Source organism: Bombina bombina, chromosome 9 (genome assembly GCF_027579735.1).
Source record: "Bombina bombina isolate aBomBom1 chromosome 9, aBomBom1.pri, whole genome shotgun sequence".
NCBI lineage: Eukaryota > Metazoa > Chordata > Amphibia > Anura > Bombinatoridae > Bombina > Bombina bombina.
The window spans coordinates 49,579,623-49,597,458 of record NC_069507.1 but is presented as its reverse complement, the minus strand read 5'-3'; the positions used below and the strand labels follow the sequence as shown (position 1 = coordinate 49,597,458).

The window sequence follows — 17,836 nt, the reverse complement described above, 5'->3', positions numbered from 1 at the left end:
CCTTTTCGGGTTTAGGATGGAGTCAAGCTCAACTCCCAGTCCTACTGCCAGTTTCTGGAAGACACCTTCTTCAAGCAGTGGTACAGGAAGAAGTCTGCATCCTTCAAGAAAAACATGATTTTCATGCAGGACAATGCTCCATCACACGCGTCCAAGTACTCCACAGCGTGGCTGGCAAGAAAGGGTATAAAAGAAGAAAATCTAATGACATGGCCTCCTTGTTCACCTGATCTGAACCCCATTGAGAACCTGTGGTCCATCATCAAATGCGAGATTTACAAGGAGGGAAAGCAGTACACCTCTCTGAACAGTGTCTGGGAGGCTGTGGTTGCTGCTGCACGCAATGTTGATGGTGAACAGATCAAAACACTGACAGAATCCATGGATGGCAGGCTTTTGAGTGTCCTTGCAAAGAAAGGTGGCTATATTGGTCACTGATTTGTTTTTGTTTTGTTTTTGAATGTCAGAAATGTATATTTGTGAATGTTGAGATATTATATTGGTTTCACTGGTAAAAATAAATAATTGAAATGGGTATATATTTGTTTTTTGTTAAGTTGCCTAATAATTATGCACAGTAATAGTCACCAGCACACACAGATATCCCCCTAAAATAGTTAAAACTAAAAACAAACTAAAAACTACTTCCAAAAATATTCAGCTTTGATATTAATGAGTTTTTTGGGTTAATTGAGAACATGGTTGTTGTTCAATAATAAAATTAATCCTCAAAAATACAACTTGCCTAATAATTCTGCACTCCCTGTATATATATATATATACTGTGTGTGTATGTATGTATATATATATATATATATATATATATATATATATATATATATACAAATGTGCATACTGGAACAATAGGCATATATATATATATATATATATATATATATATATATATATATATATATATATATATATATATATATATATATATATATAAAGCCACCAATCAGCAGCTAGCACCCAGGTGTTTTACATTTTAAGAAAAGCTTATAGGTGTTAATTAATTTTTTCAGACTAGGCTAAGGTTGGTGATATGACAGCCTTATGTTTTATAATTACACTAAAAAGATCAAATAAAATGAATTTTCATGGCACAAGCTTTATTATGTGCAATAAAATGCTTTATAAACAAAGGGTTGTTATTCATTTATTTATTTCTCCAACATAGGTGTGTCCGGTCCACGGCGTCATCCTTACTTGTGGGATATTCTCCTCCCCAACAGGAAATGGCAAAGAGCCCAGCAAAGCTGGCCATATAGTCCCTCCTAGGCTCCGCCTACCCCAGTCATTCTCTTTGCCGTTGCACAGGCAACATCTCCACGGAGATGGCTTAGAGTTTTTTGGTGTTTAAATGTAGTTTTTGTTCTTCAATCAAGAGTTTGTTATTTTAAAATAGTGCTGGTATGTACTATTTACTCTGGAACAGAAAAGAGATGAAGATTTCTGTTTGTAAGAGGAAGATGATTTTAGCAACCGTTACTAAAATCGATGGCTGTTTCCACACAGGACTGTTGAGATGAAGTAACTTCAGTTGGGGGAAACAGTGGGCAGACTTTGCTGCTTGAGGTATGACACATTTCTAACAAGACTTGGTAATGCTGGAAGCTGTCATTTTCCCTATGGGAACCGGTAAGCCATTTTCTTAGTTTAAGTAAAAGAATAAAGGGCTTCATTAGGGCTTAAAAAACTGGTAGACATTTTTCTGGGCTAAAACGATTACTTTACTAAGTATATTTGGCAGATTATTACTTTTAATAGTTGTTAAATCTTGGGGATTGTTTTAATAAAAACGGCAGGCACTGTATTGGACACCTTTTTCACTGGGGGCCTTTTCTAGTCATAGGCAGAGCCTCATTTTCGCGCCACTAATGCGCAGTTGTTTTTGGAAAGCAAGGCATGCAGATGCATGTGTGAGGAGCTAAGAATCACTGAAAAAGCTTATTGAAGGCGTCATTTGGTATCGTATTCCCCTCTGGGCTTGGTTGGGTCTCAGCAAAGCAGATTCCTGGGACTGTATAGGGGTTAAATGTAAAAACGGCTCCGGTTCCGTTATTTTAAGGGTTAAAGCTTTCAAATTTGGTGTGCAATACTTTTAAGGCTTTAAGTTACTGTGGTGAAATTTTGGTGAATTTTGAACAATTCCTTCATACTTTTTCACATATTCAGTAATAAAGTGTGTTCAGTTTTTTGTGCTTTGTTGACAAGTTTAAGCCTGTTTAACATGTCTGAACCATCAGATAACGATGTTCTATATGTATGAAAGCCAATGTGTCTCCCATTTTAAATATATGTGATATATTTGTGTCATAATGTCCAAACAAAGTAGGGATAATAATGCCATAGATATGATATTGCCCAAGATGATTCCTCTAATGAGGGGAGTAAGCATGGTACTGCATCATCCCCTTCTGTGTCTACACCAGTTTTGCCCACACAAGAGGCCCCTAGTACATCTAGTGCGCCAATACTTATTACCATGCAACAATTAACGGCTGTAATGGATAACTCTATAGCAAACATTTTATCCAAAATGCCTACTTATCAGAGAAAGCGCGATTGCTCTGTTTTAAACACTGAAGAGCAAGAGGACGCTGATGATATCTGTTCTGACATACCCTCACACCAATCTGAAGGGGCCAGGAGGGAGGTTTTGTCTGAGGGAGAAATTTCAGATTCAGGAAAAATTTCTCAACAAGCAGAACCTGATATTGTAACTTTTAAATTTAAATTAGAACATCTCCACGCACTACTTAAGGAGGTATTATCTACTCTGGATGATTGTGACAATTTGGTCATTCCAGAGAAATTAGGTAAGATGGACAAGTTCCTAGAGGTTCCGGTGCCCCCCGATGTTTTTCCTATACCCAAGCGGGTGGCGGACATAGTAAATAAGGAGTGGGAAAGGCCCGGCATACCTTTTGTCCTCCCCCTATATTTAAGAAATTATTTCCTATAGTCGACCCCAGAAAGGACTTATGGCATACAGTCCCCAAGGTCGAGGGGGCGGTTTCTACTCTAAACAAACGCACTTCTATTCCTATAGAAGATAGTTGTGCTTTCAAGATCCTATGGATTTAAGGTTAGAGGGTTTGCTTAAAAAGATGTTTGTTCAGCAAGGTTACCTTCTACAACCAATTTCATGCATTGTTCCTGTCACTACAGCTGCATGTTTCTGGTTCGAAGAACTAGAAAAGTCGCTCAATAAAGAATCTTCGTACGAGGAGGTTTTGGACAGAGTTCAAGCTTTTAAATTGGCTAACTCTTTTATTTTAGATGCCGCTTTGCAATTAGCTAGATTAGCGGCGAATAATTCAGGGTTTGCTATCGTGGCGCGCAGAGCGCTTTTGCTTAACATCCCTTTCAAAGGTAAAACACTGTTTGGCCCTGACTTGAAAGAGATTATTTCAGACATCACTGGGGGAAAGGGCCACGCCCTTCCTCTGGATAGGTCTTTTAAGGCTAAAAATAAACCAAATTTTCGTCCCTTTCGCAGAAACGGACCAGCCTCAAATTCTACACCCTCTAAGCAAGAGGGTAATACTTCTCAAACCAAGCCAGCCTGGAGGCCGATGCAAGGCTGGAACAAGGGTAAGCAGGCCAAGTCACCTGCCACTGCTACCAAAACAGCATGAAGTGTTGGCCCCCGATCTGGGACCGGATCTGGTGGGGGGCAGACTTTCTCTCTTTGCTCAGGCTTGGGCAAGAGATGTTCAGGATCCTTGGGCGCTAGAAATAGTTTCTCAAGGTTATCTCCTGGAATTCAGGGAACTACCCCCAAGGGGAAGGTTCCACGGGTCTCAATTATCTTCGAACAGGCATTCTTACACTGTGTAGAAGACCTGTTAAGCATGGGAGTGATTCATCCTGTTCCATTAGGAGAACAAGGGATGGGTTTTTACTCCAACCTGTTCATAATTCCCAAAAAAGAGGGAACATTCAGACCAATTTTAGATCTCAAGATTCTAAACAAGTTTCTAAGGGTTTCATCGTTCAAAATGGAAACCATTCGAACGATCCTTCCTACCATCCAGGAAGGTCAATTCATGACCACGGTGGACTTAAAGGATGCGTACCTACGTATTCCTATCCTCAAGGAACATTTTCGGTTCCTGAGGTTCGCCTTTCTGGACAAGCATTACCAGTTTGTGGCACTTCCATTCGGATTAGCCACTGCTCCAAGGATTTTCACAAAGGTACTAGGGTCCCTTCTAGCGGTGCTAAGACCAAGGGGCATTGCAGTAGTACCTTACTTGGACGACATCCTGATTCAAGTGTCGTCTCTGTCAAAAGCAAGGGCTCATACGGACATTGTCCTAGCTTTTCTCAGATCTCACAGGTGGAAAGTGAACATAGAAAAAAGTTCTCTGTCCCCGTCAACAAGAGTTCCCTTCTTGGGAACAATAATAGTTTCCTTAGAAATGAAGGTTTTTCTGACAGAGGCCAGAAAATCAAAACTTCTAAGCTCTTGTCAGGTACTTCATTCTGTTCTTCTTCCTTCCATAGCACAGTGCATGGAAGTAATAGGTTTGATGGTTGCGGCAAGGGACATAGTTCCTTTTGCACAAATTCATCTAAGACCATTACACCTGTGCATGCTCAGACAGTGGAATGGGGATTATACAGACTTGTCTCCGACGATACAAGTAGATCAAATAACCAGAGATTCACTCCGTTGGTGGCTGACCCTGGACAACCTGTCACAGGGAATGAGCTTCCGCAGACCAGAGTAGGTCATTGTCACGACCGACGCCAGTCTGGTGGGCTGGGGCGCGGTCTGGGAACCCCTGAAAGCTCAGGGTCTATGGTCTCGGGAAGAATCTCTTCTCCCGATAAACATTCTGGAACTGAGAGCGATATTCAATGCTCTCAAGGCTTGGCCTTGACTAGCAAAGGCCAAATTCATAAGGTTTCAATCAGACATCATGACGACTGTTACATATATCAACCATCAGGGGGAAACAAGGAGTTCCCTGGCGATGGAGGAGCATCCGGGGGAGTGGGAACTCCATCTGGAAATCTTTGCCCAAATAACTCAATTATGGGGCATTCCAGACATGGTTCTGATGGCCTCTCGTCAGAACTTCAAGGTCCCTTGTTACGGGTCCAAATCCAGGGATCCCAAGGCGACTCTATTGGATACAATAGTAGCACCTTGGATCTTCAACCTAGCTTATGTATTCCCACCGTTTCCTCTCATTCCCAGGCTGGTAGCCAGGATCAATCTGGAGAGGGCTTCGGTGATCTTGATAGTTCCTGTGTGGCCACGCAGGACTTGGTATGCAGACCTGGTGAATGTGTCATCGGCTCCACCATGGAAGCTACCTTTGAGACAGGACCTTCTTATTCAGGGTCCATTCGAACATCCGAATCTGGTTTTCCTCCAACTGACTGCTTGGAGTTTGAACGCTTGATTTTATCAAAGCGTGGGTTTTCAGATTCTGTAATAGATACTCTTATTCAGGCTAGAAAGCCTGTAACTAGAAAAATTTACCATAATATATGGAAAAAATATATCTGTTGGTGTGAATCTAAAGGATTCCCATGGAACAAGATAAAAATTCCTAAGATTCTTTCCTTTCTACAAGAAGGTTTGGAGAAAGGATTTTCTGCAAGTACAGATCTCTGCTTTATCTGTTTTACTTCACAAAAGGCTGGCAGCTGTGCCAGACGTTTCAGCGTTTGTTCAGGCTCTGGTTAGAATCAAGCCTGTTTACAGACCTTTGACTCTTCCCTGGAGTCTTAATCTAGTTCTTTCAGTTCTTCAAGGGGTACCGTTTGGACCCTTACATTCCGTAGATATTAAGTTATTATCTTGGAAAGTTTTGTTTTAGGTTGCAATTTCTTCCGCTAGAAGAGTTTCTGAGTTATCTGCTCTGCAGTGTTCTCCGCCCTATCTGGTCCATGCAGATAAGGTGGTTTTACGTACTGAGCCTGGTTTTCTTCCGAAGGTTGTTTCCAACAAAAATATTAACCAGGAGATAGTTTTACCTTCTTTGTGTCCGAATCCAGTTTCATAGAAGGAACGTTTGTTACACAATTTGGACGTTGTCCGTGCTCTAAAATTCTATTTAGAGGCTACTAAAGATTTTAGACAAACATCTTCTTTGTTTGTTGTTTATTCTGGTTAAAGGAGAGGTAAAAAAGCAACTTCTACCTCTCTTTCCTTTTGGTTTAAAAGCATCATCAGATTGGCTTTTGAGACTGCCGGACGGCAGCCTCCTGAAAGTATCACAGCTCACTCCACTAGGGCTGTGGCTTCCACATGGGCCTTCAAGAATGAGGTTCCTGTTGACCAAATTTTTTTTAAATTATATACTTTTGCTTCTTCGGAGGCTATTTTTGGGAGAAAGGTTTTGCAAGCCGTGGTGCCTTCCGTTTGGGTGACCTGATTTGCTCCCTCCCTTCATCCGTGTCCTAAAGCTTTGGTATTGGTTCCCACAAGTAAGGATGACGCCGTGGACCGGACACACCTATGTTGGAGAAAACAGAATTTATGCTTACCTGATAAATTACTTTCTCCAAAGGTGTGTCCGGTCCACGGCCCGCCCTGGTTTTTTAATCAGGTCTGATGAATTATTTTCTCTAACTACAGTCACCACGTTACCATATGGTTTCTCCTATATATATTTCCTCCTGTCCGTCGGTCGAATGACTGGGGTAGGCGGAGCCTAGGAGGGACTATATGGCCAGCTTTGCTGGGCTCTTTGCCATTTCCTGTTGGGGAGGAGAATATCCCACAAGTAAGGATGACGCCGTGGACCGGACACACCGTTGGAGAAAGTAATTTATCAGGTAAGCATAAATTCTGTTTTTTCTCTCTCTTGCAACAACAGTTATTAAAGTTTTTGGGTTTTTGGTTTAAACAGGATGGTCCTGCTCACAGTAAAGTTACTTTTCTTTAAAAGCTTTCCCACAACCATCAAAATAACTTATTGGATTCGTCCCTACCCATGTTTACTATTTGTTTAAATATACTGTATATATATTTAAATATTTTTAACATCATTTTTTATCAATTATTAGCATTATGTATTGTTGCTCATTCATATGCATTGTAGAAATTATTTTACTTTAGTGTCCTTTTTAATAACTACACATAGAAAAGCAAAAAATGCAATAACCTATACTTATTGACAAAAAAGTGTAATTAGAAATTTGATATTAGTCATTATGTATTTCTTTTACAGTTGTGGTTGAGAGAAAATATTTTTTTCCAACATCTGTAACATAATTGTTTCACTTACACCCTAAGTAAAATGCACATATATTTTATATTTCTTTCCTTCCTTCCTTCATATGAAAAAGATATATTATATATTTATTATGTTATTTTAAATGGAAGTCAACTACAAAATCAGAATAGTCAAATATTAACGTACAATGGTTTACAAAACTACAGTTTACTAAGAGAGCAGTCAAAGAATGTGCCTTGCATTTTGTTTGTATTTATTTCCATTTTATTACTATTTTATTTGTGGTTAATATTCTTTTAAATTAAAGTGTTCAGTTTCTCACATATTGAAAATCATGTAAAATCATGTAAAACTAACAATACTGACTGATGGTTCCCATCCAATTTATTGCATTTACTAATGTAAATAATACCAACATTTAATAGATAACTGATCCAAATTTCAGATATTCTTAAATCAATAATTTCAAGATCATTTAAATTATTCTACAGGCCAAACAAGTTTATCATCCAGCTTTATATGTAAATGTAATTACTGGACATATGTAAATATTTATTTTATTATTGTACATGTGGAACACAATTTGTTAAACAGACTACATGGCAGCCTGCCCAAATGCATTGATATTTAAGCAACATGTTTCCTTTATAGGTCTTCACCATCCATTATGGTTCACTTTTTCATCTTGGTTTTATATATTAATGTATATGCCCTGCTGTTACCTAATCAGGCTCTATCAGATACACAGCCTATGTGTTCTGTGATACATGGGCTTCCTGGTCTTAATGGCAGAGATGGGAGAGATGGATCAAATGGACAGAAAGGAGACCCAGGTAAGAAGATGCACCAAATGAGCTAATGTGTTTTATAAATATAATCTGAAAATTGTGCCATTATTCTCATGATGAAAATACAATAACATGCTAAAGTGGCTAATTTGGGTGAAAAAAAATGGTTAATCTATCAACCAATGTTCTGTTTTTGCTTATATGTTGTTTCTAAATAAACATAGAGCTTGATTGCAGATAAGAACCATAAGGCCCTTCAAGTAATTATGTACTTATTTTTAAAGTGTAAGTTAAATTAATCTTTAGGATATCTTTTCCCTTATAATCATTTGAGCTTACTACATCTACTGAAAGTTTATTACATAATTCATTCATTGAGCATCCAGAAATTACTCCTGAACATACAACACTCCAACTCTTAAACATACCACCCTCCAACTCATCATCAGGGTTTTGGTGTTGCTCGTTAAGTGAAAATAGGCTATCAGCCTTTGCTTTATTACTCCTTAATATACATTAATGTTTATATATCACATCTCCTTTTGTCTGCTTATTGCTATGCAGTCTTTCCTTTGCAGTGTTATGTTTTAACTGTTAGTAGCCCTTTTTAGCAGTTTCCATTTAACTGAATATAAGGTTTTTCAAATCTCAAATACTCTGATATAATTATTGCCAAGTCCTGTTCCTGTTTTTTTACTACTATTGATATAATCCTTTCTATGTGTATCAACATGCAATTAGATTAAGAAAACTAATAAATAAAGGATTGATCATAATCCATTAGAAAAAAATAGCAAATTATATATCTACACAAATACCCATAGATTTTATTAATGGTGCTTTTCTGTTGAAAATCATTAGTTACATTTTTCTAAAGCATTATGATTGACCCCATAATCAGCAACATTCTTTAATTGAAAAATAATCAAAACATTTTTTTTTAGGTTCGCCTGGACAGACAGGGGCTAGAGGTGAGACAGGGAGTATTGGAACACCTGGGAAAGCTGGACCTGTTGGGCCTAAAGGGAATCAAGGTGAAAAGACTAGTAATTTTTAATTACCCAATACATCTTTACAGTCCACTAAATAGAAAGCATTTTCACAACAAAAAGACACAATGGGTGACATCATAAAGCTGAGAAAAGAGCAGTGACACAAGTGTGCAATAATTCTATTTCCCACAGGATTTCACCATTGCTGGAGATGTTGAAATCAGATGAAATGTTAAAGCCTTATAAACTGCTAAAGAGACATTGAAAATTGTTTGGAATCTTTTCAGATTTAAAATGTTTCTTTTGGTCCATTGATTTGCATAATGCAAATGTTAGGTATTTATGTAGTTCTCTTATTGTGCAAATCTAGGTACGCTACATGAAGTAGATTTGTGGCTTATAAGGGGAAACAAAGCAACTTGATGGGCAAGATGACTTTGAGAGTCTTTCTAGCAGTGACTGGACATGGGGTCTAGTGAAGTGTAAACTAGATATTTTAGAATCTTCTTCAGCTATAAAAATTAGGGGTTGCTTTAATTATGTCTGGAGCTGCAGCAGGTGTCCAACCAATTGGGGAGGTAACCTATGAGATCCCTAAATGGCTTATAGTCTTTTAAGAACTATCCTGTGGTAAATATTTATGTACTACAATTTTATACAATCATCATCTGGCAGGTATTATCAGCAGGATTTGACAGACATTTATACATTTAAAATAAATATTTAATAACCATATTTTTAAAACTGCCTGAAACATTCCACCCTACAGCTACTCTCTGTGCCTGTATTAAGCTACAAAATATAAGTCAGATCTTCAACTTTTTGCAATACAGCCTGTTCCTAACTCCAATCTGTTCTAGAGGTTGTGCACATTTTCCTCCAGCACTATGTGCTTCTCTTGGAGAATCTGAATTCTGTACCGGAGCTTCTCATTCAATAAGAATGCAGACAAGTCCCACTGTTATATTCTGAAACTGCAGTACAACACGTGTGATGGCGGTTATGGTGTTTGTCATATGGGTAGATTAATGTGCCTTTTTGGTTCTTATCTACTGTCAAATTCTATGTTTATATGTTTGTAAGGCAACATACCAGGATGATGATCTATGTACTCTCTCTTTTTTGCTGACACAAGCACTTATTTCTACAATTATTTTTTTTTTAAATTTAGACCGTCCTTGGCTATGTAGACCCAGTTATTTTGTTTGCATGTTAGAATTAATTGCCTGTGTGATCTCCCCTAAGAATAAACAGAATCCCTTTTAACTTTTTCTAATGAATTGGTTCTATTTTGAGTATGGCAATTCCATTAGTTTGAATAACTTCTGAAAAGGATCTCTTTTTAGGAATTATATTGGGGACTGTTTCCAGCCCTCCTTTCTGAATGATCTTTTGTCATTATTATTATAATTATTATTATTAAATTAACTAATTTCTTGTCAGTTTAACCTTATTACATTTCCTATTAAGGGCCAGATTACAAACAATATTTAACGCTCCCGATCGCGCACTAACTCCACTAGAAGTAAGGTTTTTGCATGTGTCTGATAGCGCTCATATTACAAGTTGAAAGTTAAAAGTTTTCGCTTGCACACTAACCCAATGCGTGCAAAATGCCGAACTTCTTATATCGCGATCACTTTAACGTATTTCCCCATAAAAGACAATGTAGCAAAAAAAGTAGAAAAGAAACTCCTCGCCCTACTCACGCACAAACCTGATTGTATATTCTCAAGTATGCTAACCCGACATGAAAATATTGATATTTCGCATTTCCAATGTTCTTCACGTAGCAGAATATGTTCTATTTATTCATAAATATATTTTTCTACATATATCTGATGGTATTCTAGTACACTATATATCTATACCTATATATATATATATATATACATGATTATATATAGGTATAGATATATACAGATATATAGGAATATCTTGTTATAAATACATAGAACATATTTCGCAGAACAATGGAATGTGAAATATTAATAGTAAATAGACAGTATAGCTCTTTATTAAATATAAATATAGCATAAATATGCATTTTCATGTTTTCATCTACTTTACTGAAAAGGGCTCCAATGCACTAATATGTGTGTACATATGTATTTATGTGTTTATATGTGTATATATGTCTCTAAATACATATACACACACACACATATATATAATATATATATATATATGTTAACCCCCAAATGACCTGGGTGACAAGCCCATAGGGAAACTAACAAAACTAAATGATCAACACAACACACAGAAAACCTGGCACTCACTGACAAGCATACAGTAATATGTAAAAGCAAAAATAATTTAGCTGCATCTGGCAACAAACAATTTCTATCTATCTATCTATCTATCTATCTATATATATATATTCATATATATATATATATATATATATATATATATATATATATATATATATATATATATATATTCATGGCATAGTATAAATGTTATTCTTTTTTAAAGATTTACTATAATTATGCTTCTTTTGCATTTTTCTTTCCAGGATTTATTGGTGAAAAGGGAGGAAAAGGAGAGAAAGGAGATCAAGGTATCTTATTTCCCAACTTCCAATCTTATTCCCCATTTCTAAAAGTTAGCTAATCCTGCTAAGTAGCTGTACCTATATGGCTTCTGTAGGGTAAATAAGATAAAATAAAATGAAATCTGTCATTTTTCTAGCGAAATGACAGTGGTTGTCTTGGTCTATTCCTGTAACAAGTCCAATGCATCAACAGCAACTAATGTCAGTGAGAGCCAAGATGTGTACTTACTACAATATAGGATATTCCTGTTGCTACATTGTAAAAACTGCCATACAGCTGATCCTGACTCAAACCAGCTGCACAGTCAAAGTTGGTACCCCAAAATGTGGATGATTAAAAGTAAATTATTTTTCTCACTTGACTTTAGGCCACTACAATAAAGCTACTCACATCCTAGTGTTTATCTCAGTGAAGCCTAAGGCAGCTTAACCAGGGCCGGATTTACATCTCAGGTGCCTGTAGGCACAAAAACCTGAAGCGCCCCCACCCCCCCAAAAAAGTAAAAAAAGGAGGATTTTTTTTATTATTATTATTTAGGACAAATAAAAATAAATATTAGGGGCGCGATCCGATATAGATCGCATTTTGCGGCGCAAGCGAGGGAACCCACGTCGCCCGCAGTTTCAGCTCGCAACTCGAGCCATCCAATATGCGGCGCCGTCACTTGCTAAAGTGGCGCAAGTCTCACAAACCAGCGATGTCCAGAAATCTGCGTAAGTACAGATTTTTGGAGTCGCCAGTGACTTGCGCCACGTTAGAAACTGCCGGCACCTATAAAACCTGACTAAAGTCTAAATCACCCGCACTGTCTAACACGCCTCCCTAACATAGCCCGACAAGTCTAACATGCCTCCCTAACATAGCCCGACACGTCTAACCCTCTATCCGCTATCCCCCCTCACTATCCTAACAATAAAAAAGCTATTAACCCCTAAACCGCCGCTCCCGTACCCCGCCGCAACCTAATAAAGTTATTAACCCCTAAACCGTCGCTCCAGTACCCCGCCGCCAGCTATATTATATCTATAACCCCCTAAAGTGAGCCCCTAACACCGCCGCCATCTATATTAAAATTATTAACCCCTAATGTAAGCCCCTTACACCGCCGCCATCTCTATTAAAATGATTAACCCCTAATTTAATCCACCTACCCCGCCGCCAGCTATATTATCTATATTAACCCTAAGTATATTATAGTTAATATAGGTATTACATTATATATATTAACTATATTAACCCTAATTATATTAGGGTTAATATAGTTAATATAGTTACTATAGTATTTATATTAACTATATTAACTCTATCTAACCCTAACACCCCTAACTAAATTTATATTAAATTAATCTAATTCATTTATAAACTAAAATATTCCTATTTAAATCTAAATACTTACCTATAAAATAAACCCTAAGATAGCTACAATGTAATTAATAATTACATTGTAGCTATGTTAGGGTTAATATTTATTTTACAGGTAAATTGTTAATTATTTTAACTAGGTATAATAGCTATTAAATAGTTATTAACTATTTAATATCTACCTAGTTAAAATAATTACCCAATTACCTGTAAAATAAATCCTAACCCAAGTTACAAATACACCTACACTATCAATAAATTAAATAAACTACAAACATCTATCTAAAAATACAATTAAATTAACTAAACTAAATTACAAAAAAAATCAAACACTAAATTACAAAAAATAAAAAAAAGATTACAAGATTTTTAAGCTAATTACACCTATTCTAAGCCCCCTAATAAAATAATAAACCCCCAAAATAAAAAAAATTCCCTGCCCTATTCTAAATTAAAAGAATTTCAAAGCTCTTTACCTTACCAGCCCTTAAAAGGGCCTTTTGTGGGGCATGCCCCAAAGAATTCAGCTCTTTTGCATACAAATACAATACCCCCCCCCCATTACAACCCACCACCCACATACCCCTATTCTAAAACCACCCAAACCCCCCTTAAAAAAGCCTAACACTACCCCCCTGAAGATCTCCCTACCTTGTCTTCACCACACCGGGCCGAACTCCTGATCCGATCCGGGCGATGTCTTCCTCCAAGTGGCAAAGAAGAATTCTTCCTCCGGCGATGTCTTCCTCCAAGCGGCAAAGAAGAATTCTTCCTCCGACGATGTCTTCCTCCAAGCGGCAGCAAAGTCTTCTTCCGGCGGCATCTTCAATCTTCTTTCTTCGCTCCGCCGCCGCGGAGCATCCATCCCGGACGACTACTGAACGACGAATGAGGTAACTTTAAATGACGTCATCCAAGATGGCGTCCGCCGAATTAAGTTAGAAAAATCTGATTGGCTGATTGAATCAGCCAATCAGATTCAAGTTCAATCCGATTGGCTGATCCAATCAGCCAATCAGATTGAGCTCGCATTCTATTGGCTGTTCCGATCAGTTTTAGGCGGTTTAGGGGTTAATAACTTTATTAGGGATTTCGGGGGGGGGGGGATCGCGGTTGACAGGTAGATAGACATTGCGCATGCGTTAGGTGTTAGGTTTATTTTAGAAGATCGCGGTTGACAGGGAGATAGACATTGCGCATGCGTTAGGTGTTAGGTTTATTTTAGAAGATCGCGGTTGACAGGGAGATAGACATTGCGCATGCGTTAGGTGTTAGGTTTATTTTCTAGTTAGTTTAGGGAGTTACGGGGCTCCAATAGTCAGCGTAAGGCTTCTTACGGCTGCTTTTTGTGGCAAGGTGAAAATGGAGTAAGTTTTCTCCATTTTTGCCACGTAAGTCCTTACGCTGCATATTGGATACCAAACTGCGCTGGTTTGGTATACCTGCCTATAGCCCAAAAAACTACGGGCGACGGCAGAAATATACGCGTGTAACTTCTAGGTTACGCCGTATATGTGATACCAAATCAGCGTAAATATTGGCGTCGCCGGCTTTTGCGGGCGACGATTTTTATCGGATGGACCCCTAGATGTAAAACATTAAAGCTTAAGGTAATAAGATTTTCCCTTTTATGGAGATACACAAATACATACACCAATTGCATAATTTGTTGTAATGGAAGCTACACCAAAAATCAATATTCACTTAACTCAAATGGCCATACAATTAAAACCGACCTTTATCAAAAATGGATGGAACATACAGCTATGAAATGTATTGCAGATATCTCTGGTAATTTCTTTTGTGTATTTATTGACAGAGGCGCCACAGGACTTCTTCAGCCTCTTGGGGTTAAATTTTGTACCCCTCAGTCACCCCCCTTTATGGCCCCTTGGACAAATAATTATGCATCAGATAGATCAATTTGCAAATAAAACACACCGACTTAATTACAGTTAAGTTTACTGTTACTCACCCCTATGAGATTTTACAGCCACACTGTATGCAAACACAACTGCTTGTCTGACCTCTCAAACACAGCCTCACTAATTGTGTTTTATTCCTTGTATGTGTCACAGGGAGTCAATGACATTCCTTGTTTAGAACTATATTACTATTCATAGACAGAAAATATGCAGCAAAGTGAGAAATTCATAGCTGGATCTGTTCATCTATTTTTCACGCTCTAATATATTTGTATATGTGTTAGAGTAGGAATTTGATAGTGTGAGTGAGTGTGAGTGAGTGTGAGTGAGTGTGAGTGAGAGTGAGTGAGAGTGAGAGTGTTTGTGTGTGTGTGTATGTATACATATACAAATATCATAAACACACACATACACATATATATATATATATATATATATATATATATATATATATATATATATATATATATATATATATATATATATTCATTAAAAGTGGTTTCTGTATTGCTGCAGTAATCCTGTTAAGGAAGGAATTGCTGTGTTAAAACAGTATTTGAAGAAAAAAAAATGAGATTTTGCATATCTATTTTGCATATCTTACCCAGAATCCTCTTGTTTGGTAACAATGTATGTGGAGTTTTACTGGGGAAAGGCAAGCGGGGAACTTGCCTAGATGTGCTAATTTTCTATGCAAAAATTTGTATTGATTAACTTTTGAGACATGGAGGATTTTAATCTCAGATTTTTATCTCTGCCATAATTTTAATGAATTTTGATTTAACCCTGAAATTAGCTTTACCAAAGCAGCAACCAGAAATCTATCTCCTACTGACAAGTTCAAAAAAGAACGAAACAGGCTGTCTAGTGAGTGATTTCTGTATTGTTGCAATAATCCTGTTAAGGGATTGCTGTGTTAAAGCAAAAAAACTGAGATTTTGCATATCTAATTTGCATATCTTACCCAGAATCCTCTTGTGCATTGTGTGTATCCTATCTTTTTAATGGGATTTGCCTAACACCGGTATTACAAGTCTTGGAAGAAGTGAGCGGTACAGCCTTTACCTCCAAGACTCCTACCGCATAAAAAAGTCAGTAGTTAAGAGTTTTATGGGCTAACACCGGAACATAAAGCTCTTAACTAAAGTGCTAAAAAGTACACTAACACCCATAAACTACCTATTAACCCCTAAGCCGAGGCCCCCCCACATCGCAAACACTATAATAAAATTATTTAACCCCTTATCAGCCGACCGGACATTGCCGCCACTATAATAAATGTATTAACCCCTAAACCGCCGCAATCCCGCCTCGCAAACACTATAATAAATTTTATTAACCCCTAATCTGCCCCCCGAACGTCGCCGACACCTACCTACAATTATTGACCCCTAATCTCCCGCCCCCAATGTCGCCGCTACTATAATAAAGTTATTAACCCCTAAACCTAAGTCTAACCCTAACACCCCCCTAACTTAAATATAATTTAAATAAAACGAAATAAAATTACTATAATTAAATAAATTAATCCTATTTAAAACTAAATACTTACCTATAAAATAAACCATAAGATAGCTACAATATAACTAATAGTTACATTGTAGCTATTTTAGGATTTATATTTATTTTACAGGCAACTTAGTATTTATTTTAACTAGATAGAATAGCTATTAAATAGTTAATAACTATTTAATAGCTACCTAGTTAAAATAATTAAAAAATTACCTGTAAAATAAATCCTAACCTAAGTTACAAATACACCTAACACTACACTATTAGTAAATTAATTAAATAAATTAACTACAATTATCTAAACTAAAATACAATTAAAAAAACTAAACTATAGTACAAAAAAAACAAACACTAAATTACCAAAAATAAAAAAATATTACAAGTTTAATCTAATTACACCTAATCTAAGCCCCCTAATAAATTAAAAAAGCCCCCCAAAATAATAAAATTCCCTACCCTATAATAAATTACAAAAGTAATCAGCTCTTTTAACAGCCCTTAAAAGGGCTTTTTGCGGGGCATTGCCCCAAAGTAATCAGCTCTTTTACCTGTAAAAAAAAATACAAGACCCCCCCAACATTAAAACCCACACACCCCTACTCTAAAACCCACCCGATCCCCCCTTAAAAAAACTAACACTAACCCCCTGAAGATCACCCTACCTTGAGCCGTGTTCACCCAGCTGGGCCGAATTCTTCATCCAATCCGGGCGATGTGGTCCTCCATCCGGCAGAAGTCTTCATCCAAGTGGGCCAGAAGAGGTCCTCCATCCGGCAGAAGTCTTCATCCAAGCGGGCCAGAAGAGGTCCTCCATCAAGCAGAAGTCTTCATCCAAGCGGGCCAGAAGAGGTCCTCCATCCGGCAGAAGTCTTCATCCAAGCGGGCCAGAAGAGGTCCTCCATCCGGCCGAAGTCTTCATCCATCCGACTTGAAGACATCTCCATCTTGAAGACCTCCGACGTGGAACATCCTCCTCGGCCGACGGACTAACGACGAATGAAGGTTCCTTTAAATGACGTCATCCAAGATGGCGTCCCTCAAATTCCGATTGGCTGATAGGATTCTATCAGCCAATCGGAATTAAGGTAGGAAAAATCCGATTGGTTGATTTAATCAGCCAATCGGATTGAAGTTCAAGCCGATTGGCTGATTGGATCAGCCAATAGAATGTGAGGTCATGCTGAATGCTGATCCAATATGTTGGGGGGGGTCTTGTATTTTTTTTTTACTGGTGAAAGAGCTGATTACTTTGGGGCAATGCCCCGCAAAAAGCCATTTTAAGGGCTGGTAAAAGAGCTGATTACTTTTGTAATTTAGTATAGGCTAGGGAATTTTATTATTTTGGGGGGCTTTTTTATTTTATTAGGGGGATTAGATTAGGTGTAATTAGATTAAAATTCTTGTAATATTTTTTAATTTTTTTTAATTATTTGTACTATAGTTTAGTTTATTTAATTGTATATTAGTTTAGATAATTGTAGTTAATTTATTGAA

The 17,836-nt window shown here is 37.4% G+C and overlaps 1 protein-coding gene across 1 annotated transcript in view; it reads left to right on the top strand.

Annotated features, from left to right (window-relative positions):
- Positions 1-17,836, top strand: part of LOC128639509 (mannose-binding protein A) — a 52,518-nt gene that overhangs the window by 3,081 nt on the left and 31,601 nt on the right. Inside the window, exons 2-4 of the mRNA XM_053691651.1 lie at positions 7,857-8,038; positions 8,938-9,027; positions 11,504-11,548. Of these exons, the coding sequence (XP_053547626.1) occupies positions 7,873-8,038; positions 8,938-9,027; positions 11,504-11,548 (301 nt within the window). The 5' untranslated portion in view covers positions 7,857-7,872. The remainder of the gene's footprint in view (positions 1-7,856; positions 8,039-8,937; positions 9,028-11,503; positions 11,549-17,836) is intronic.